Source organism: Madurella fahalii (genome assembly GCF_045866475.1).
Source record: "Madurella fahalii IFM 68171 DNA, scaffold_1, whole genome shotgun sequence".
NCBI lineage: Eukaryota > Fungi > Ascomycota > Sordariomycetes > Sordariales > Madurella > Madurella fahalii.
Genome location: NW_027263971.1, coordinates 1,961,715 through 1,983,984, shown reverse-complemented (window position 1 = coordinate 1,983,984; position 22,270 = coordinate 1,961,715). Strand labels below are relative to the sequence as shown.

Genomic DNA, 22,270 nt, shown 5'->3' with positions numbered 1-22,270 from the left:
CTCCTGGTGTTTATCACCTTTATGGTAGCCACCGTTCAACCCTGAATGACCAACAGTCCAATTGTAAGTTGTTTTCGTCGCCGCCGACCGTTTGGCGTCTCGGTGCTCGCTTTTTCGTCCGTTTGAAATTTATCGCGGTCGAGCACTGCAGGCTCGTTTCCACGTTGCGTTTCGTCACCTCACAATTGCGCCGTCGCTGTAGCAGCACTGACAATCAACACAGTTTGGCTGCACTGGTGGCTTTGGAGCTCAACGGCGAGATCGCGAGATCGTGAGCCAAATACAGTGATCACGGGCTCTACCGACTATCGGCCTCGATTCCCAGCACGTAACCCGCGATGGGCGCTAGGGGTATTGACATGGACGCGCTTTCTCCGAGGGATGCGAACGCCCAACGGCTCCCTCGCACTAACGAGCTGAAGACCAAGGCCGCAGCACAGCTCAAGACGGCCAGAGACAAGGAGCATCCGCCGCCGCCACCCAGCAATGTCGTCGAGCCTCCGAGCTCTGACCGAAAAGATGGTGTTGTGTATCAAGTGGGGAAGCTCTTGGGCAAAGGGGGATTCGCCATTTGCTACGAGGGCAAGGCAGCAGGGTCGGCGAGGCGGATTGCGCTGAAGATTGTCAAGAGCCAAATGCCGACGAAGATGGAGCAGAAGGTGGGTTCTCCGACGATTCTCACCATCAGAGCGGTCAGGCCAGGCTAACAACGTCGCGTCTAGTTCCAAACCGAGCTGCAAATCCACTCAAAGATGCGTCACCAAAACATCGTGCAGTTCCACCGCGCCTTCACCTTCGAGAGCTGCACCTATTTGGTCCTGGAATTGTGTCCGAACGGCTCGCTTATGGACATGGTCAAGCGGCGCAAAGGGTTGACCGAGCCCGAGGTTCGCTTCTACACGGTACAGATCGCTGGCGCCATCAAGTACATGCACGCAAAGGGCATCATCCACCGCGATCTCAAGATGGGAAACATCTTCCTCGACAAGTACATGAACGCGAAGATAGGGGACTTCGGCCTCGCTGCGCTGCTTCTTACGGGCAAGGACATGCAGGTCATGCGACGGACAACACTGTGCGGGACGCCAAACTACATCGCCCCGGAGATTTTGGAGAAGGGAAAGAAAGGCCATGACCACATGGTTGACATATGGAGCTTGGGGATTATCGTGTAAGCACTCGTCTTCTTGCGCGTTCCGTTGACGAGAGCCATGTTCTGATGCAGACCAGGTTCGCGATGCTCACGTCAAAACCTCCCTTCCAATCCTCAACAACGGACGAGATTTACCGCCGCGCAAGAGACCGGGACTATGAATGGCCTTCATCGGAAACTTCGCAGCAGTACATTAGCCCGGAGGCTAAAGATCTGGTAGCCACGATGCTCCAAGATGCCGACAAGAGACCAGATCCGGACACAATCGTCAGCCACCCCTTTTTCACCTCTGGATACATGCCCCTTGCCTCGGATATCACGTACAAGCTGCGTGAACTCGCGCCAGAGAACCCTGCGTTCTATGAGCCGCTTGCCAATTCCAAGATGGAAGCACTCAACCTTCAGAACGTCCAGGAGATGTGCAGAGAATGCGGCGTCGGTCCGTGGTCGCAGTCACAGTTGACGTTCAAGAATATCTGGAGGGAAATGGCAGAAGAAGAGCAGAACGGCCTCACGCCAGTTATCCCGTTAGCTGAGGGCATCGTCTACCGGCCGTTCGACGAGATCAAGAGCGAGCAGAGACTCCAGGCCCGTCTCGCAGCACAACAAGCCGCGCAGCAGCCTTCGCAGTCTTCGCAGTCGTTCCAGCTTCCAGACCGAACCAACGAGCTCAGCAGTTTCAGTCAAAGCATTCAACCTCAGAGAGCACCCTCGGGTCTCCTCCGCGCCCCTCCACAGAGCTTCGCAGCTCAGCAGAGAGCGCAGCACAAACCAACCAATACGGTGGGTGTCGCCCGAGCTCAGACCGTCACCGAACCGGCTTCAAGAACGACAAGCAGTTTGCGCTCGCGCTCCACACGAGAGGCGTCTGCCGCGCCCCCAAAGCCCGAGACTGCCCCGACCTCAAAGGTGGCGACCCGCAGCCTGCGCAGCCAAATTACGTCGACGAGAAGCCAAACTTCAGGGAACTCAGAGCAGCCCGCTCCTCAGAGACGGCCATCAACCTCTGCGAGACAGAAGCCTCAGAAGGAAGAGAAACTGTCGCTTTTCAGCCCGTCCGAGTACCAAGAAGCGGTTCCCGGCACCCGGCCGGATGTTGTTTTAGACCGTCTCCAGAAGCTGCAATCCGAACTCGAAAGAGCACTCAATTCTCGCAGCATGGCCCTTTTGTCTTCTAGGGAGAAGACGCCGTCCCCTCCCCATATTGTGGTGAAGTGGGTCGACTACACCAACAAGTTTGGCCTGGGCTATATCCTGAATGACGGAAGTGTGGGTTGCATCCTCCGAAGCATCCCATCACAAGACGGATCCAAGTCTGGCATGTTGCCCCCTGCCTGCATGCTGGTTCACGGAGCAGAACGGCACTGCCAACGCAAGGACGAACCGAGCTACAGAGACAGGCACCAAATCGTGCCTATGAAGGAAGGCATCTACTTTTACGAGAACAATGGCGAGGACGGCATCTCGCGCGTCCGAGTTGCCCCGGAAAACTTTGTTGTTCCGGTGCATCCAGATGGCACGGTCGGAAAGCTATCGGCGGGCAAGGATATCTACGACCACCGCAAACGGGAAAGGATCGTGTTGTGGAAGAAGTTTGCCAATTACATGATCACATATGGACGGGAGATGGAGAGTCCCGGCCCGGCAGACGACGCACCGATTCGAGTTCCTACAATCACAGACTTTACCGCGGCGCCTAGCGACGTAGTAACCTTCTACCAGCGCTTTGGCGACGTTGGTTGCTGGATGTTCTGCGACGGGCATCTGCAGGTAAGGCAATTTTTTTTCTTTTTCTTTTTTTTTTTTTTTCCTGAAAGTCCCTGGTTCCTTTTACTGACATTGGTGCTAGTTCAACTTCCCAGATCACACCAAAATCGTGATCGACTCGACCGGAACCTGGTGCCACTTCTGGCATCTCCCTCAGGTTGCCGCTAAGCGCCTGCAAGAGACGGGCTCGCTTGCCGAGTCGGCGCTAGACGACAGGGCGGTCCTCTCATATCCGCTCCAGACACTCCTCAACTTTGCCACCGTCCCCAAGAGCACGAGCAACCCGACCCGCCGCCGCCCTGAGATCAGCCCGGAGCTGCAGGGCATCCCGGCCGCCAACCACTTCCGCCAGAAGATCGAGTTCATCCGGGACATTGTGCGCGAGTGGAACGCCAATGGCGGCATCGGCAACAGCGACATGAGCCGCGAGAAGCGCCTACGGTGGACCGGCATGCGCGAGACACGCAACGTCCAGATCCCCGCCAAGCACGTTTGGGTCACGATTGGCGCACGCTGGGGCGACGAGCGCCTGTCTGCGTATGTCGACCCGCGACGGCCGGATGAGATTGGGCCGGATATTGACGAGACGCGGAGGCGGGGATGAGCAGAGTAGAGCGTTTTGGTTTCTCTAACGGGCATGGCCGGGGAAAGGAGTACAATACCGGGAATGAAATGGAAACAGACGGGGATGACACGGAGACCGGAGTTTATTTGGGCGCAGCGGCGTAAACGGGGAGAGCGCGTACCAGGGGCTTATGAGCGATGTTTGTCAATTGTAGACTGGGGGTTGTTTATTTTGTTGTTGTCGTTGTCTGAACGGATGGGGCGGGGGAACATGTTACGACGCCATGACTCCTCTCTCTCCATCTCTCTTTCTCTCTCTCAGGTTGACGATCAGGTACTTTTGAGCAGACGGCGCTTTGGTTAGGGTCAAAGGGGGTTATGCGCGTGTAGTTCAGTTGTGTTACCTTTCTTTCTTTTTTTCTTTCTTTCTCTTTTTATTTCAGCTTAATTGCTCTTCTTTGTCCTTGCATGTTATAGCATGTTACATGTGTAGGGTTATTGCGTGCAGCCTCTCGTTTGGTGCTTAATCCTGGGTTTTTTTTCCTTTCTGAGGCTGACTGTGCGGAGTTGTGGTTGGGGAAGCCTAATACCAACGATCCGGTTTCTGCAATAGAATAAGAGCTTCTATTGAGGTGTGAAAGTCTTGCTTTGATTTTAGGTGTGATCATGGTGATGTATGATCTGTCTACCCGTGTTCTTATCATTGGCGGGCGCCCCGACTGCTATGAGGATGCCCAATAGTTATAACTCATCTCATTCGACCGTTTCTCTAAACTAGTGTGTCTCAGGATATACATGGATGCATGTTGGTATTCTTGCACAGCGGCAATAGCCGCATTTACTCTCCGACAGAGAGCTATAATTTCTCCTTGTTGACATCAGGAGAATTAGAACGCTCTTATTCCTTGAGCGCAGCGCTCGCGTGGGCAATCTCGTCGTGACTGAAATTGTAGGTTTGAAATTCCGTCGCTGTAGAAGCAGAGCGCGGCCAACGTCAGCTTGTTCACTCCTGGTTCTGACTACTGATGAGTACTTAGCGGGGGATATAACTTACTGTCAACCTGCGGCTTACCGTCTATCCAATCCCGCCCTGCCAGTCGCGAGAAGTGTTGGATGGTATGGGCACGCTCATATCGGATTGACTCGTACAGCTTGAGGCGTGCGGGGACTTCTTCGGGGGTTATTGACCGCGGCAGGACGATGGACAGAGCGGCTGCGTCTTCTATTGCCTGGGCGGCTCCTTGGCCTTGGTCTTTATGGGTGGTTTAGTGACCGACCGGCTACTACTAGTACTACTAGTCGGCAGGAGTTATTCAACTTACAGGGTGTAAAAGGGTGCGCGGCATCTCCAATGAGGGCCAGCTTTCCCGTGGCCCAATTTGGGAGTTTCTCCACGTCCAACAGCTGCCAAACCTTGATTGTCGAGGGATCTGCCTTCATGAAAAGTGCTTTAAGACGGGGGTCAAAGTCTTCGTAGACCTTGAGCACCTGGTCGAGAGATGCTTGCTTGTCCCACTCTGGACGAAGTTAGTGTGCTGGGCCGTAAGGAGGATACTAGTATGCTTATGATGTACGCCTTACCATCACTCTGAACGGCATGTGACTCGGCTTCCGGATGGATGCAGATGATATTCAGCAGCTGGTTGTTCTGGCATAGATACATCACCACCCGCCTGTCGTCTCCGTACCACAACGTAAGAGCGTTCAATGGCTTGACCAGGGGAGCTGCGGTGTCGTCTGCTTCGGCGATTGATCGGGGTATCATGAATCTGAAGGCCGCTTTTCCAGAGCTAAGAAGCTTGACATCCTGGATGTACTTTCTCGTTGTGGACTAGGTCGGAACCGGTTAGCCGCCGTCATAAATGATCAGTTTACGTCCGGGGCACGTTACGTAGATACCATCAGCTCCAATAACAACATCGGCTGCGACTCTGGCGCCGTCTTCCAAGGTGACCGTCCCTTGTTCTGGGTCGACAGCTACGGCCCTGCTAGATGTGAATAATCTCGCAGGGATGCCAGGTCCTTCCTCAGACGTCGCAATCTCCTTCAATGTTTCATGTAGTGCGACGCGGTAAACAAGGTGCCAGGGATGCCTCCAGCGTTTGTTCTCCGAGGTGAGGTCACGATCCGTCTGTAATTCCCCGTCCTTTGCGTACTCGATTAGACGGCTCATCGGTGTTGCTCCAAACGTTTCCGCGAAGATCCCCCAAGCTCGCAGAATTCCGCTGGCATTGGGACACATATGGGCCGCCGCGCCAAACTCGTGGGCAAAGCTGGATTTCTCATATAGCTGTGCATAAGACGTTAGCACTGACGACGTCCCGCTCTACCGCCGAGCTGCTCATACTGACATGAACGATGTGCCCGTTTCGCCGTAGCCCAACGGCGGCAGCCATTCCACCAATTCCCGCGCCAATGATGACAATTCTCAACGGGCTTGTGGAGCTAGGAGTGTTGGCATTCCTTTCTCCATAATCGCGCGAGATGTCTTGTCCCTCCATCACGATAACGTCAAGGTCAGTAAACTGTTAACGATAATGATAAAGGTCAGTAGAACCGTCTTTGGAAACTGAAATGCGAATTGGTTCTGTCCTCAGAGGGACTGCCAGCAATACATACCTTAGGACAAGATGTTGGCCCATCGGCACACGGCACATAAAGGCGAGCCCTTACTGATCATCAAGGGGATTAGTCACGATGATCAGTACCGCATGAATCCCATGAGGTCCGAGAGAGCCGGGAACGGCTGTCACGATTTCAATGCCACATCGGCTCGCGTACGCGCCCTGGACTACCGCACCACTCTGAGGGATTGATACATTTCCCTACTGAAAATAAGGCACAGTTTTGAGGAGCTGGCAGTTTTGAGAGGATGCGCAATAGTGAGCGTAGAATGAGCCGGCCGGCGCTAAGGGCTAATGTGTCTCTGTGTCTCTGAAAGCAGTACCAGGGGGGAAGGGGCCTCGTTTTGATTATGATGCTGTCTTCAACTTAGTTGAGGGTCAGTTTTGCCGGCCCCGGATATATCGGGGCTTAGAGGTGCGAAATAACGACTTTGACCCGACTGTAGCAACTCGGCTCGGGTGTTCGCTGGAAGTCGGAAATGCTGGATTTGCACCAGGTGCATTCTAAATTTAGCGCTGTTGGTTGGCTGATCCGTCCTCGTGTCCCGAGTGCCTTGTTCTCCGTTTTGCCACAAGCTCGTTCAGCGAGATATCGAGGCAGAGATAGGCCGGGTTGGATATACCTTGAAGTTCATAGTATTATAGTCGCGAGTAGATAGTTTATAACTTGCGTCGGAGGAACAAAGAAGCTTCAAGATTGCTTAAAAATTTCAAACGCGGCATGCGAAGTCTTTCGGATACCACTACCTAGCATTTCAGTGGTTATCCAGACGTGGCAAGTGCGGTCGATGTACGTTTATACATCTTAGGTATTCAGCGGAAGGCAGCGGCTGCGAGTCAATACCAAAGTAACAAACCTGCAAGTTACTACGGGTACCAAAGGACACAGCCACAAGAAGAGCCAGCGACCGCTCTAGCAGATCAGAGAGAACCCCCCAAGTACACCAGGCCAAAATGCCAGCAATAACCATCCAAACAAACCCCCCTACACCCACATTATTCCGCGCTGAATACGCTCAATCTCCCCCATCCCACTCTCATCCTCAAGCAACTCACACAGCAACCATCCAGCCTCAATCACCCCCCGCACTTCCCTTTCCTCCCTTTCACCCCCGTCCCATAGCGACTCTTTCTCCTTACCACCCTCTTCATATTCATCATCATCATCATCATAAGCAGCAAGGGCGGCGGCAGCGGCGGCGGTGGCGCAACCCTGCAAACCCTCAACCCGAAGGCAACCAGCCACAACCACCTCCGCCCAGCTTAGAACCTTGCTCATATCTCTCAGCGCAGCCGCCTCGCCCCGGGTCCTGACGAGCTCGCTTGACTGCGATTGAAGCCTCCGACTCTGGAAGATGGCCTGCCGCTGCCCGGTGGATGGTAGAGCGCAGCCAGAGGAGGGTGCAGATGGTGCTGGTGTTGTGGAGGAGCGAGCCGGTCGCTGTTGATGCGGTTGTCCGGGACGGGGAGATACTGGAATTGTTAGTATGATTGGTATCAGAGCCGGATGTGGAAGGGGTAGACTCGGGATCTGGGTTACGGCCATGATCTGGGTTTGGGTCTGTATCGGGTTCCTGCCTTTGATGGAAGCTGTTGATGTTGTTGTTTCCTGACTCCGGGGCCGGGGACGAGTATCGGGATGAGAATGGGGACGGGAAAGAGAATGACAATGACAATGGGATAGGGTTTGCCGCCCGGGGTAGTGGTGATGGTTCAAGCGTATGCACGGGTTGTCCGGGGCTGGCGAAAGGAGTGTTTGGGGTTCTGGTTCTTTGCTCCTGGGCTAGGTCGTGGGGAGCTGGCTGTGGGGAGTAGACACGGGGATGCGGATAGGGGGTGTGACGATGCCGATGCCGATGCCGATGCCGATGCCGATGCCGGTGCCGGTGCCGGTTCCTCCTCTCCGTCGTGTTGCCCTGGGTGCTCTTTCTAAGGAAAGGAGAACCGATATGACCCAACCCGTTGGCGGTGTAGACTCGGATGTACCGGTTCGTAGCAGCTAGGCAAGCGTCGTGCACCGCACTAATTATGGCAACGAATGAAGCGGAAAGGGCCGCATGGTATTCAGGGCTTTGGCGTAGTGCCTTTGGGGTTGGGGGTTCCGGCGGTGACGAAGTTAGCCACGCCGGTTGGGCGTGCTGCCTTATTGGGGATGGTCGGGCCAAGGCAGGGTTGTTCAGGGGCTGCCTCCGTGTTGTCGCCGATGGAACCGAAGACTCCTCGAGCTGCGTTCGCGGACTTATTGGTTCCTCTTGTATCACATGGGAAGTTGCCCCCCTGCCAACTGATCGGCTTGAATGAAACATGCTGGTCGAGGAGAGGATCCGGCACTTTTCGATTGCACTGCGATAGCGTAACCTTAAGGCTGGTGTGTGGGCTGGGAACACTCGTGTTCGGCGTGTAGATGGATTGGCTGGGTGACCCAGGCTGTTGGAGTATCTGCTCAGAGGCCATGTTCAAGGATTCATGATATTGGTTTGGTGTTGTGGGAACGACGGACCAACGACTTCAAGTGTGTTGCTTTTATATCACTTGCGAACAAGGCCGTGGAGGATACTCCAGAATACGTTTGGATAAAACCAATCGGGAAAACCGCCGTGGGTGGTGATTTAGATGGAGTCGATGAAAGACGAAGTTCAAAGCGATTGTCTCAGACAAGAATTGCATTGATACCTTAAGACTGCAACTACTCTAGCGCTACACGTTCCAGATGACAATGCGCCCGTCCACTCCGCTCGCTGCCTTGTGTCAGCAGTTGAATCATGAGGAAAGGATAACGTCACTTACAGCTGAACTTCTTCAGGGAGGCTCCAGACGTTTCGTACGGCCGGAGCATTGTAATGGTGTTTTGGTGGACCGTCTTGAGCTGAGTGTCGTCCTTGACCTTGCCCTTCAGATCCATCTGTCTAAACATGTTCAAGGCGGATTCCTCCCGCTGGTCACCCATGCCAGGTCGTCCCTTGGCCTCCAGCGTGCCGCTCAGCTGCCAGCCGTCAATCCCTCCTCTGAAGCGGAAGGCCTCGCAGTCATGTCCGGCAGCGATGATCTCGGCCTCGCCGTTCCAGACCAGGCTCATGAAGGGCAGCAGCTGGGTGTTGATGCTGATCACAGCCTTAGGTGGCTGCTCAGGGGCGCTCGGATAGACGACCGTAATGCTGCTGTCATGGGCGGCATAGGCTAGGGCATCGCCGCTGGGTGAAAACGCGACTGCGTGCACCCAACCCGCCGAGTTGTTCAAGTACTCGCCGCAGACCGTGTTGAAGGGGAGTCTCTCGCCCCAGGCAGTGGGCTCGGGTCTGGCATCTACTCCCTTGATGAAACTCGAAAAGACGCGGGCGTGCGCATCGGTCGAGCCGGCAGCGAGGAGCACCGAGTTGGGGTGCCAGGCCACAGTGGTGACAGTGCTGCGGATCGGCTTCTTCAGATGCTTTGAGACCCACCAGTCATTCTCCTCCTCAAAGTAGCAGATGGCAATGAGCCTGTCCCCGGAACCGACAGCGAACTTGGTCTCGGACGGCGACCAGCGCACAAACGTGGCGGCGCGATTGATGCGCAGCAGGACAAGAGTGGGCTTGTAGCCCTGGGGTGTTGGCTCCCAGACGAGAGCGTTGCGGTCTAGCAGCTGTCAGTCGGGTTTGCCTCGTTTGCATAATCTCGGCTGCGAAGACTTGCCCTGGGAGCAGGTTACAATGCGGCCCGAGTTCGGCGCAATGTCGACGCTAGTCACAGTCTTGTCGTGGCCCTTAAGCTCATCCTTCAGTTTGAAAGCATTGCCGACCTTGCCGTAGAGCTCGACGGCCGTGTCCCGCGCAATTGCCAACGTCTTGCGGTCGGCCGAGAACGAGTGGTCGGCGATGGGGTTGTGGAAGAGATGGTGGACCTCGGGCGCAGACATTTTTGCCGTCGTGTCTCTGCTCGCGATAGGAGTAGCTCTCTACTATCGCTTGCCGGCTAGTTTGGGTGGTTGTAGGTGGGAGGGATGATGTGGTGGAGGGGTGGTCCGGGGGAGCTTGTTCGGCTGACGTTGATTACAATAGCCCTAATGGTGGGGCTCTGGCCTTTCTAAGTGATAGAAACGCCGGGGGTTCGCTCTTGGCAATTTCAACGCCGCCTGCGGCTCGCCGTCCCCAATTTTCTTGCGCGAGGCAGCATCCACCGATTGATTTCACAGCAAACGACGCGACCAAAGACGACTTATCTTCAGCTCGGGTTGCGAGCCGGTCTTAGCGCACCAGGGGCCTCACACAATTATCATCTCACAAAGCGCCAAAAGCGTCAGGACGCGACAATGGCCACGCGCGGCCCTCCTCCGGCGGGTCTCCCAGCAAAGGTAGCTTCGGTGCCGCCCAACCAGACCCTCTACGTCACGAATCTCCCGTCGGCCAAGATCCAGAAGGAAGATCTGCGGACTGCCCTCTACATGTTATTCTCAACGTATGGCGCGGTGCTAGACGTTGTCGCCCTCAAAACCATGAAGATGCGAGGCCAGGCGCACATCGTGTACAAGGACATCCAGACAGCGACGCAGGCAATGAGGTCGTTGGATGGGTTTGAGTTCTTTGGGCGCGAGCTGGTAAGATATCTATTCATAGATAAAACCGACCTGGGATGGTTGCTAATCCGGGGGCAGAAAATCTCATATGCCAAATCCAAGTCCAACATCATCGCCAAGCTCGACGGCTCCTTCAAGCCGCCCGCAGCCGCTACCGCAGCCCGGGTCGAGGTTACCGACCTCCAGCAGAGCATCTTCAATGCCCCCGTGCCTGGGACCTCCAGCACTGCGGCGCCCCCAGCACAGCATGGCCTCCCATCCAAGCCACCAGGCGTCGACCACGTCATGGCTGATGCGGGAACCCCCGAGAGCCGCGGGACGAAGCGGCCGAGAGAGGAAGAAGGGGAAGAAGAAAGTGATTCGGACGTCGCCATGGAGGAGGAGAGTGACGAAGAATGACAAAGCCCCTCCAACTAGCATCCACGGGAACGGAAGCTGCTGGTGTGCATTGGCGCGCCGGCTCCCTCCGCTCGGCCTACGATTCCAGGGCCATCTCTGCCGGCACCCACAGGCCGACACAGCCGCCGACGAGGCCGAGCCATACCATCAGGTAATTCTCCTTTGAGCAGTCAAATTTCGACATCGCTTCGCCGAGGAGACAGGGGTGGATGAAGAAGGAGGGAACCCCTGTGACTGGGTGATGCTGCAGAATGGTTTGTGTTAGTCTAGACCTGTTTGTGCATGCAGAATCACTCAGTTAACCCTTTTGACAGCCAATTCAAGGAGAAGACTTACGTCGGCCGAGATGCCGCCAATTGCACCTGCGCTGCGGAGTCCAGCCTTGTACTGATCCGGCACGAGACGTCTGAATACTGTGTCGATGTCAAAGGCCTGCTCGTCGGCCGGGAGATCGTGTAAACTGAACCACAGACAGGGTGCCTGGTATGTCGGGTGTAGATGTATCTCATATCTGACATGGCCGGCTGTGGTGACTCTTGGTTTCTTGGGTAGGACGGCCTTGGATAGCGTGAGATTTATGGAAACCGAGCCGGTTATCATGACACAACTGACTACTCACCTCATCGGCCTCCTCGGTTCCTATCATGTCGCTGTCCCCTTCCATTTCTGTTTGCGCAGAACCTGGACCGTCGCCAAAGGAGAAATTGTCCAGGAACTTGGAGAGGTCGCCATCATCCAACTCTCCCTCCAGCGGTCGAATTATCTGGATATATGTGTTGTATTCGGGACCTAGGCAAAAGGACGTACTGAGCGCAGAGCAGACCCTGAGCTTCCATTGTTTCCTGACTGGGCCGAGAGTCGCTTGGCAGTATCTTCTATCCAGACGATGGCAGACTTCGGCAAACTCTTCACCCGTTAGAAAAGGATAGTTTCGGAACTCTGAGGAGAGCGGGATGTGTCCTTGTCCCATGATGTGCCTGAATTCTGACTGGAATTTGAGTCGGGCGGGTTTGGTGGTTATCGGGCCTTAACTGCAGCAGCTTTCAAGAGGCTTGAATAGCCACAGGAGTCCAACGAATTGGGTTCGCTAAAAAGACAGACGCTGAAAGTGTAGCAAAGCGGTCAAAATAAGGGGAGAGTCAGATGGAATCATTAGTGTCGCGTGCCCATTTAAAGCAATTCATAAGAGTTGGCAACCCATTTCTTTTAGGCTGCCTGGAACATTGACATAGTGGATTAGGTAAGCTATCCCAATCACGGAGAGTACGCACAATTCTGGCCTAAAATAAGCGGCTGGGACGCCGAGTTTCTTTGATGAAGATGAACTTGAACACTCCGTCTTCAGCATATGCGTCCTCCCTCCGATTAACGCAGCCCTTTGCCATGCGCTACCATGCGCTGGGCTCGAGAGGACCTTCGACATCCATCTTGGTCGGCCGCTCGATCGTTATAGCTCGAACGTATAACGATCCAGGTGCCGACCGTCGGTACAAGCCGGATTGGGCATTGTGCTCTCGAGACTGCAAAGTGACCTAAACATCCACAATAGCACGGGCTTTGCCGCTGAAGAAGGCGGGGAACCTACAGCACCCCGATCCGTCCGGCGAACGACGGCCGCCAATCTGGATCGAAACCGTAGAGTATCAGTACGTTTTGACCCTCGAATCAGTTCTCACCCTCGATATCACCGAGTATCGGGGTCGAAATTACTATTATTACCTGGAGCGAGATGGACAAGAACAGGCACCCGTGGTGATCACTAGCGTCCTTCCTATCTACGATGAGCTCAACCGGCGGTACGGTTATCTCGACTCACTAACATGGAAAATCGGGATTCCCCCGGAACCGTCGACAAGCAAGAACCATCGTCGGAAGTGATTGGCTAGGTATTCAAGGGGCAAACATTGGATCATTTTTGTCGGTTCATTGCTCGTGTTGAACTCGCGTATTAGATACGTATCCGAGGTACTTATTTCTTTGGGAAAATATACGAATGATTTGGTCGCCATGTTATGTAAACAGGCGTTTTATTGTTCTGTTCTGTACACAGAGCGGAATACCTAACGTGACTCGATCTTAAGACTTCTGTTGGTTGTCAGTTCAGGTGGTCTTCTGTGGCACGCTACTTCGTGATCGGCAAATCGGGAAGCCAGCATCCCGCTAGCTGTCCTTTCCGCATGCCAAGACGTTGTGCAGCGATCTTATCCGCCCGCTAACCGCGATCCAACCCCACAAGCAGGAGAAACGCAACTTGGGATCGTGGCATTTCGGGAGAAGCCAACGGAGTTGCTGCAGAGACAAGAAACGACAAACTTGTTGGAGGGCGGGCGAGGAGATTGTTTTGTATATCTTCCCCCTCGATCGTAGCTCAACTTCCCCTCCACTGAGCAGCGTGCTCCGTTGCTTGCACATAAACATTGCCAGTCTCCGCCACCGCCATGCATCGGCTGCCGGTAGCTGCCACCTCCCAATGAACGTTCGAGACCCCTTCAACGTCCGCAACCTGAATCGGAGACCCATTGATAGTTGGAAGAGCAACCCGAATTACAACCGCGGCCCAAACGACAACCTCGCCACAATCCAGCACATCATCCGCACCGCTGCGACCGCAACCCAATCCGCAGCCGCCGATCTCCGCGACAAGGCAGGCGAGGTAGTCCTCTCGGCGCAGCAGGCGCTCAGCGAGGCAGCAGCCCTCGAGAAAGGAGACCAAGCAGGAGGGTACGGCGACGGCGAAGAGGCCCAGAAACCGAAGCAGCCGAAGCCCAACAATAACAACAATAAAAAGAAGAAGCACCGCGACAGCAACGCCGAACCCACCGCAGCTGCTCTCACAATAGAAGCAAAGCAAAAGCAAAAAGACAAGGACATGTCTTTCGCCGTGCCGAAAAATGTCCCCTCCTTCTCCAACCCGCAACGACAGTTCGAAGACCGCCTCTGGGCAGCAGCCTCATCATCATCATCATCACGGCAACGATCTACGGGGAGCAGTGTGCTAGGCGGCGTGCAGAACCTACTCTCACCCGGAGGCCGTGCCGAACTGCCTATGTACAAAGACAAGCCGTATGCGTATCCACCGGGGCGCGGGCGGTGGCGGATGTACCGACGGAAGAGGACATGCGGGTTACTGCTGCTGGTCATTGCGGGGTTGGTGTGGTGGACGGGCTTGTTCGCGGGCCACCAGGAGCGGGCCGTGACGAAGCTTAACCAATGGGGTTGGCTGGGGCAGGAAGGGAGTGTTGGTGGGAAGGCTAAGAGCAAGGCGGACTGGTTGAAGAGGAGGGAGAGGGTGGTGGAGGCTATGGAGTTGAGCTGGGATGCGTACGAGAGATATGCTTGGGGTGAGTATCCAATTGTTCCTTTGAGGGAGTGAAAAGAGGGTGCTGACGTGCGGGCTTACATAGGTTTCGACGAGTTTCACCCCGTCTCGAAGACGGGGAAGCAGATGGCACCCAAGGGGCTCGGGTGGATCATTATTGATTCGCTCGACACGCTGATGCTGATGAACATGACCAGCCGGCTGACGCACGCGCGCGAGTGGCTGTCAAAGTCGCTAACCTGGGACCAGGACCAGGATGTGAATACATTTGAGACGACGATTCGGATGCTGGGAGGGTTGCTGTCGGCGCATTACCTCTCGACTACCTACCCCGAGCTGGCGCCAATACCGGACGATGACCCGGGCGCACCGGGGGAGGATCTGTACTTGGAGAAGGCGATGGACTTGGCGCATCGTCTGATGGCGGCGTTTGACTCACCATCCGGCGTCCCCTACGCAAGCGTCAACCTCGCACAGTACAAGGGTATTATATCCCACGCTGACATGGGCGCCTCCTCGACGGCCGAGACAACGACATTGCAGCTCGAGTTCAAGTATCTAGCCAAACTGACGGGCGAGAAGGATTTCTGGGACAAAGCCGAGAGGGTAATGCAGCTGGTGGACGACAATGGAGCCCAGGATGGTCTGGTTCCCATCTTCATCTTCGCCACGACGGGCAAGTTCCACGGTCAGAACATCCGCCTCGGCAGCCGTGGTGACTCATACTACGAGTACCTCATCAAGCAGTACTTGCAGACCAATAAGAAGGAGCCTGTGTACCAGGAAATGTGGCGCGAGGCGCTCCAAGGGGTCAGGAAACACCTCGTCACGTACACGGAACCATCGCAGTTCACCATCATTGGCGAGAGACCGAGCGGTCTCGACGGTGAACTCTCGCCTAAGATGGATCATCTCGTCTGCTTCATGCCAGGCACCATCGCGCTGGCAGCGACCAACGGCCTGACGGAGCGGGAAGCCAAGAAGCTACCGACGTGGACTAAGCAGAACGAGGCCGACATGCGGCTGGCGCGCGAACTCATGCACACGTGCTGGGGCATGTACAAGTGGATGGCGACGGGCCTGGCCGGCGAAATCACTTACTTCAGCATTGGCGACCCGCCGCTACCCGAATCGGCCGAGCACCAGGCGCCGGCCGACTTTGACCCTTCCCCGGATGCCGAGTGGCGCAAAGACTATGACGTCCGCCAGTTTGATAGCCACAACCTGCAGCGGCCCGAGACGGTCGAGAGCCTCTTTTACATGTGGCGGATCACGGGCGAGACCAAGTACCGCGAGTGGGGCTGGGAGATGTTCAAGAACTTCATGAACTACACGGCGGTCGAGGAGGGCGGCGGCTTCACCAGTTTGTCCAATGCAAATGTGATTCCGCCAGTGTCGCGGGACAACATGGAGAGCTTCTGGCTGGCTGAGACGCTCAAGTACTTCTACCTGCTGTTCTCGCCCAACGATTTGCTCCCGCTCGACAAGAACGTGTTCAACACAGAAGCGCATCCGCTGCCCGTGTTTGATATGGGCCCGCTGTTCTCGACCGGGTGGACAAGGAAACCGCGGGATGCGGACGGAAAACTTATGGCTTGAAGAGCCTGGCTATCTGATGGTCTCATGAGTGACGCTCGGTTGGCTAATGACGGCGTATATAGTTTGCAGTGTAAATAAATGGCTTATTCGAATCCCCCCGGCACTTGGGACTGTCCAAATAGACTTTCAAAAACGCATGCCTCATGGCATATCTTCGGTGTGCTGTACTGAGCAAGGTAGGTACGTACTTCCCGAGGCTTTGAGACAGTTTTCACTAGTGTGTCGGAGCGGACCGGGACGTGGATAAGGTGAGACATTCCCGTCCAAGCTTCAGCTTCCCGCCTCGCGCGGGGTAATCGGGGTGCAGCCATCGAGGGGCCATTACCCCGTTGTCGCTTTGCAATTTTGTTGCTTCTTTGTCTGGGGATGGAAATCCAAAGCCATATATTCGTCTCGATGCAACTGGCGCACGTGGTTCCTCAGATCCGTCTCCAGAACCCGAATCTCGAGTGGAAAGCGTAATTGATCCCGCTGTTCTCCCGGTTCGCAAGCGATTGGGGCTACAATCACTTGAACGCATTCCGCTCCTACACCCCTGCGTAGTCTCAGGTGCTGAGACCTGCTGTACCGCTCTGTACCTTTCATACTTTTAAAGCCCCACTTCAACTGTCCAATCAAACTGCATAGACAAACTCACGCCAGCTGTCCGGACCGGCATTATACAACGCACGGGCCACAACGACTCCCCCCCCGCCCAGCCAGAGGAATGAGAACTGTACATCAAAGACTACACAGAGACTAGTTCAGATGTCCCGTTCGGTTTAGGTTGCGGGTTGGGGAGTGGGATCCGCGAATTAGTAATGTGTTGTATGAGCTCGTCCTAGCCCATAAGTCGTCTGACAAATGCGAGGGGCCTCGCGTCACCCGCAACCCCAGTCAGCGAGCCTTTTCGTTGTTACTCACCGTCTCACGCGTGCCCGTCATTCGGTTTGTTCCTTCTCATGTCATCGCCGACACTCGGTCACCAAACACTCTGGACGTGAGAAAGAAGCACAAGCCCGCACGCTAACCATGAGACTCCCGTTACTCCTCGCTTCGGCCCTCCAGCTATTTGGCGCATCTATGGCCTTGGAGCAGCGCACCGGGACTATCCAGACTGGGGACGGCGTCCACTTGAAGTACACCCAAAGCGGGCCGCACGGTGGCCACCAGATTCTCTTCATCCCGGGTTGGCGCCAGGCGGCTGCCGAATGGCGCAAACAGGTCGACTACTTCGCCAGCGCCGGCTTCCGAGTTACGACCTATGACATGCGCGGCCATGGCGAATCCGAAAAACCCAACTTCGGCTACCGCATCAGCCGCTTTGCCGCTGACCTGAACGACATCCTGCGAGAGCTCCGCCTACGGGATGTGACCATCGTCGGGCACTCGATGGGATCCTCAGTCGCATGGGCATGGTGGGACCAGTACCCGGAGGCCCACACCCGCATTAGCAGCCTCGTCATAGCCGACCAGTCGGCTGTCATGGTACGCGATCCGCACTGGACCGACGAGCAAGCCGCCGCGCTCTCGGCCATCTTCACCCCTGGCCAGGTGTACGATATCGCTGCCGACATGGCCACGCAGACGCCGGTCCTCGTCCGGAGCATGTTTACCGCGTCCGTGTCCGAGGCCGACTACCAATGGGTGCTGTCGCAGAACGCAAAGATGAGCGACGCCAACGCGGCGGCACTCCTCCTCGACCACGCCTTCCAAGACTGGCGCGACGTGCTCCCGCGCATCACCGTCCCCGCCCTGGCGCTCGGGGGGAACGCCAGCATCCTCCCGCCTGCGGCGATCGAGTGGATCGCGTCGCAGATACCGCGCGGCGAACACTACACCTTCTCGACCGAGGAGAAGGGCAGCCACTTTGCGTTTTGGGAGAATCCGGAGCGGTTCAATGCCGTGGTGGAGGAGTTTCTGCGCAAGATAGATTGATTAGCTCGCGCTTCGGTCACGGTGATGACGTGGTGTTGTTGCCAAAAAAAAAAAAAAATGCTGGCGGCTGTTGGAACGGAATCCTATCTTTTTGCGCAAAACTGTTAACAAGGTCCCAAAACGGAACCTGACGTTGGACGGATGTCCAGGCTGCCCTGGGGGATGGTGCATCATTGGACTCCTCGCCGTCTATTATTTTTGAATAATTACCTACCCAGGTAGGGATGTATGTGTATACATACACAACCCGCCTAGGTCTGTACTATTGATGAGGTGTTCAAATTCGTCCCAGCTTGGTGAAGTTCAGATGGCGAAGCTCCGAGATTGTCAAAGGTACCCCTTGTACTATACCTCTTAGCTCCTTTTTTACCGGCTCACCTATCAAGCCTATCACACCCCACAGCAAAACGCACGCCAGCTGTCCGGACCCACAGTCCACAACGCGCGGGCCACAACGACTTCTCCGCCGCCCAGCAGGTCTGAGCATCTAGTATAGATTAAAAATTGCAAGCCATAATTTTGTGACCTGTTCAATCAAGTTCTCGATTTGCCGAGATGCCTTGGCCTGGCTACTAACAATCAGGGATGGCTTCAGCAATCATTGTCGGAAAGAGACTGCCTTTTGAGTTGAACGGGCGAATGCACGCTTGACAGGAGTGGAAAGCACAAGCGAACTGGGAGGTTGCGGCAGCGGGAAGCTCGACGCCCACCTCGATGCCTGGCTATGGAGCCGACATAAGTCGTAGCTCCCTAACGCATAACAGTAGGTATCGGAAGGTATGCGGTATCGACAACGAGGGGCATATCAATAAAAATGGGGTACTTTCCACCCCATGGGACAACCACGCGCTAACCCCAACATTCGGCTGGGGTTCGGCGCACCTTTACGCCAGCCAAGCCTGGGCTCCAACTGACCCCGGCCTCAGAATCCTCCGTCTTTTCCTCAGCCGTCCACCGACAGCCAATCCCAACAGCTCCAGTCGCCTGTGCTAGTGCCTACCAAGGTCAGCCGAAGCATGGCGTTCCGGTGCCTCACTGATAAGCAGATCGAATCCTCTCCAGCCAAGGAAAGGCCGAGTCGGCCCACCTGTTTTTCTTGTCGCCTGTTTTCCCCGTGCAATGCGCGGCCGATTCCTCGAACCCGCTACACTGGGCAGAGCGAGTCCCAATGATGAGACGTGAGGCGGGGTTACACGCCGCCGCAAGCTTGAGCTGGCCGAGCAACTAGCCCGATGGATTCTCCTACTGATTAGCTGAATCGCTTCAACAACCATTACCCTCACACTTCTGGCGGCGAGACTACTCGTATCGGCGACCCTGATAAGCGTTCAAGACGTGTTGGCGAGTAGCATTTGCGGCTTCTGCGGCAGTTCTACTACCAAAACGAGAAAACTGGGGTTCGAGTACGGCCCGCCGCGCTGCGGCAACTTCCCGGCAAAGCTGCGAGCTCGATTTCGGCCTCGCCCAAGGCCATGCCGTCGTCCCGTGATGTCGAGATGGCCACGTTCGGCCTCAAGGAGGACGCATGGGCGCGGGGCAGCTTTATGAGCATGCAGGGCGGGCCTGCCTACCCCTACGACAATGAGGGATCCCGCGCCCGTCCGCTGCGGCGCTGGCTAGACTCGTTCCGCCGGGACCCGGGTCGCCATATCACACCCGCGTCCGTCATTCACACCGCCGAGGACCGTAATAGGGCGTCCATAATACGCAGATCCGACGAACTACCGCCCTTTGACCGTGTGTCGACCCAGGAGTCCTATGACTGGCACTACTTTGACTTGCATGCTGCCAATGTCGGCACGGCGAATACCATGCTGTCTCGGGAGCTGAAGGGAAGGCATCTGCAGATGATTGCAATTGGTGGTTCCATTGGTATGCGCTGCTTTTTCATGACTTCCTAGGGATGTTGTCTTGATATCTATCTGTAGAGCGCTCACACTCCCTCTGTGTCTCCATTGGCTCGACATTCTTTTCCACAATCTCGGACATCCACACGCCACTAACACGTATGATGACCCAAGGCACCGGATTATTCGTAGCATCCGGAAAGGCCCTACACAGCGGCGGCCCGGCCTCCCTCCTTATCGCATATGTCTTCGTTGGTGTCATGCTCTACTGCACCATGCAAGCCCTAGGTGAACTCGCCGTGACCTTCCCCGTTGCAGGCTCCTTCTCCGCATATTCGACCAGGTTTCTGGATCCGGCATGGGGATTTGCCATGGGTTGGAAGTGAGTTGCCTCTAGCTTTCCAGTCGAGAGCGTATTGTTGACGTCCCCAGCTACGCCCTTCAATGGCTCGTAATACTACCCCTCGAAATCATCGCAGCCTCCATCACAGTCGGTTACTGGAACAGCAACCTCGATCGTTCCATCTTTGTCACCATCTTCCTCATCACCATCGTCGTCATTAACCTCCTTGGCGTCAAAGCCTTCGGCGAAGCCGAGTTCGTCTTTGCCATCATCAAGATCACTGCCGTAGTCGGGTTTATGTATGTTCTCCTGCCTTACCCAAGCTTAATCCTCTCTACTAACCATTCGCTCCTCAATACCAGCCTCCTCGGCATAGTCATCAACATCGGGGGCTTCCCTAACGATGGCTACATCGGCACAAAGTACTGGACCTCCCCAGGCGCCTTCAACAACGGCTTTAAAGGCATCTGCGCTGTCTTCGTCACCGCCGCCTTCGCCTTCACGGGTACCGAGCTCGTTGGCCTGGCCGCCGCCGAGACCGTCAATCCCCGCAAGTCCCTCCCTACCGCCATCAAACAGGTCTTTTGGCGCATCACCCTCTTCTACATCGTCTCCTTAGCTCTGATAGGTCTCCTGGTGCCCCATAACCACCCGCGCCTCCTCGGCGCCAAGTCGGCCGCCGACGTGTCCGCCTCGCCCTTCGTTATCGCCATCGAGAGTGCGGGGATTGGCATCCTCCCGGGGGTCATGAACAGCGTCATCCTCGTCGCCGTCATATCCGTCGGCAACTCGGCCGTCTTCGGCAGCTCCCGGACCCTGGCCGCCCTAGCCGATCAGCGGCAGGCGCCGCAGGTCCTGGGGTACATCGACCGCAAAGGGCGGCCCCTCGTCGCCATCATCGTGGCGTCCTTGGTTGGGCTGCTCGGCTACCTCGCCGATCTGGAGCGCCAGTCGGACGTGCTCAACTGGCTGCTGGCCGTGTCGGGCCTGTCGTCCATCTTCACGTGGGGCTCCATCTGCCTGGCCCATGTGCGCTTCCGGAAGGCGTGGGCGGCGAGAGGGAGGCGGGTCGGGGAGCTCGCCTTCCGGTCGCAGGTGGGTGCCGCCGGTTCGTGGGTGGGCTTGTGCCTGAACGTGCTGGTACTGGTGGCGCAGTTCTGGACGGCCGGCTGGCCTATCCCCGCGCCGGGGTTTTTGTCGCCATCGTCGTCGTCGTCGTCGTCGTCGTCGTCGTCGTCATCTTTTGGATCCGGATCTGAGGCTTCATCCGGCCGTGATGGTGAATACCCTTTCACAGTTGCCGGCGGTGGCGGCGGCGTGAGCGAGGCAGCCGGAGGCACCGCGGTCGTCCCCATCAACCACCCCGCGGACGTGGCGCAGAACTTCTTCTTGCAGTTCCTCTGCGCGCCCATCGTCGCGACGTTTTATATCGGGTATAAGCTGTGGTTTCGGACGGGTGTGGTCAAGATTGACGAGATTGATGTCGACACTGGAAGGAGGGACTTCAATTTGCCCATCTTGGCGGCACACGAGGCGGAGGAGAAGAGAGGGTGGCCGTGGTGGAAGAAGGCCTATAGATTCTTGTGTTGACTGTTTGTCTTTTTCTTTTTTTTCCTTTTTTTTCTTTTTGGCCCTTATTTTTTCCCGCTCTTCCATTAACCATGCGAAACGGGGTATTGTATGGGAGGCACGGGGGAAGGTGTTTGTGCTCGTAGAGGTGATTGGAGACACCCTTGGCCTTGTACTAGGGAGCCTAGTTTTGCTCGGTGCTTGGAGTACGATTTGGTTGGGAAGGAAATAGATACCCAGGGTGGTGATGTTGATGCAAAGGACTGGAGATGAGCGAGGTATACCATTTGTTTTATTCGCCTTGGATGACTAAGAAATGGGTGGTTCACGACATGTACACCTGGCCCTAGGATTCCGAGGGCACTGGGGTCGGGGCAATATCTAAAATCAGTACCATAGACTTTGCTTCATGTCCAATAAGAACGCAAGTTCCAGAGTCTTGGACCAAGACACTCATATGATGACTTCAGCATGGGTATAGAAGTCCCGCTTGAATTGTTGCCAGCTGCCAAACGAAATACAAAAACACCAGATTTCTGGGAATCCCGAGTGCTGTCCTCGATGATAGCCCCCGAAGTCGACAAAACAAAGTGTTGGTAATACGGCTTAATAGTCCA

General features: G+C 55.7%; 8 protein-coding genes across 8 annotated transcripts; 5 read left to right on the top strand and 3 right to left on the bottom strand.

Annotated features, from left to right (window-relative positions):
* Positions 1-338: 338 nt before the first annotated feature.
* CDC5 (Cell cycle serine/threonine-protein kinase) lies at positions 339-3,524 on the top strand (the record flags this gene model as incomplete). Its single annotated transcript, XM_071056036.1, has 4 exons — positions 339-659; positions 723-1,171; positions 1,231-2,923; positions 3,003-3,524. The coding sequence occupies 4 exons, from the start codon at positions 339-341 to the stop codon at positions 3,522-3,524; spliced, it is 2,985 nt and encodes a 994-aa protein (XP_070912137.1).
* Positions 3,525-4,382: 858 nt separating this feature from the next.
* Positions 4,383-5,985, bottom strand: MFIFM68171_00613 (FAD/NAD(P)-binding domain-containing protein; the record flags this gene model as incomplete). The annotated part of the gene is made up of 6 exons (XM_071056035.1): positions 4,383-4,453; positions 4,539-4,736; positions 4,807-5,001; positions 5,066-5,315; positions 5,376-5,774; positions 5,836-5,985. 6 exons carry the CDS (start codon positions 5,983-5,985, stop codon positions 4,383-4,385), a joined length of 1,263 nt encoding a protein of 420 aa, XP_070912136.1.
* Positions 5,986-8,805: 2,820 nt separating this feature from the next.
* Positions 8,806-10,003, bottom strand: arc1 (ARP2/3 actin-organizing complex subunit Sop2; the record flags this gene model as incomplete). The annotated part of the gene is made up of 3 exons (XM_071056034.1): positions 8,806-8,846; positions 8,896-9,723; positions 9,781-10,003. 3 exons carry the CDS (start codon positions 10,001-10,003, stop codon positions 8,806-8,808), a joined length of 1,092 nt encoding a protein of 363 aa, XP_070912135.1.
* Positions 10,004-10,396: 393 nt separating this feature from the next.
* MFIFM68171_00611 (U2 small nuclear ribonucleoprotein B) lies at positions 10,397-11,059 on the top strand (the record flags this gene model as incomplete). The annotated part of the gene is made up of 2 exons (XM_071056033.1): positions 10,397-10,681; positions 10,739-11,059. The coding sequence occupies 2 exons, from the start codon at positions 10,397-10,399 to the stop codon at positions 11,057-11,059; spliced, it is 606 nt and encodes a 201-aa protein (XP_070912134.1).
* A 76-nt stretch (positions 11,060-11,135) lies between these two features.
* On the bottom strand, positions 11,136-12,029 carry ATG10 (E2-like conjugating enzyme atg10; the record flags this gene model as incomplete). Its single annotated transcript, XM_071056032.1, has 3 exons — positions 11,136-11,303; positions 11,396-11,617; positions 11,679-12,029. 3 exons carry the CDS (start codon positions 12,027-12,029, stop codon positions 11,136-11,138), a joined length of 741 nt encoding a protein of 246 aa, XP_070912133.1.
* Positions 12,030-13,529: 1,500 nt separating this feature from the next.
* Positions 13,530-15,977, top strand: MNS1 (mannosyl-oligosaccharide alpha-1,2-mannosidase; the record flags this gene model as incomplete). The annotated part of the gene is made up of 2 exons (XM_071056031.1): positions 13,530-14,400; positions 14,464-15,977. The coding sequence occupies 2 exons, from the start codon at positions 13,530-13,532 to the stop codon at positions 15,975-15,977; spliced, it is 2,385 nt and encodes a 794-aa protein (XP_070912132.1).
* Positions 15,978-16,988: 1,011 nt separating this feature from the next.
* On the top strand, positions 16,989-17,894 carry MFIFM68171_00608 (uncharacterized protein; the record flags this gene model as incomplete). Its single annotated transcript, XM_071056030.1, has 1 exon — positions 16,989-17,894. One exon carries the CDS (start codon positions 16,989-16,991, stop codon positions 17,892-17,894), a length of 906 nt encoding a protein of 301 aa, XP_070912131.1.
* A 1,472-nt stretch (positions 17,895-19,366) lies between these two features.
* Positions 19,367-21,674, top strand: HIP1_1 (histidine permease; the record flags this gene model as incomplete). The annotated part of the gene is made up of 4 exons (XM_071056029.1): positions 19,367-19,766; positions 19,916-20,123; positions 20,174-20,383; positions 20,447-21,674. 4 exons carry the CDS (start codon positions 19,367-19,369, stop codon positions 21,672-21,674), a joined length of 2,046 nt encoding a protein of 681 aa, XP_070912130.1.
* Positions 21,675-22,270: the final 596 nt, after the last annotated feature.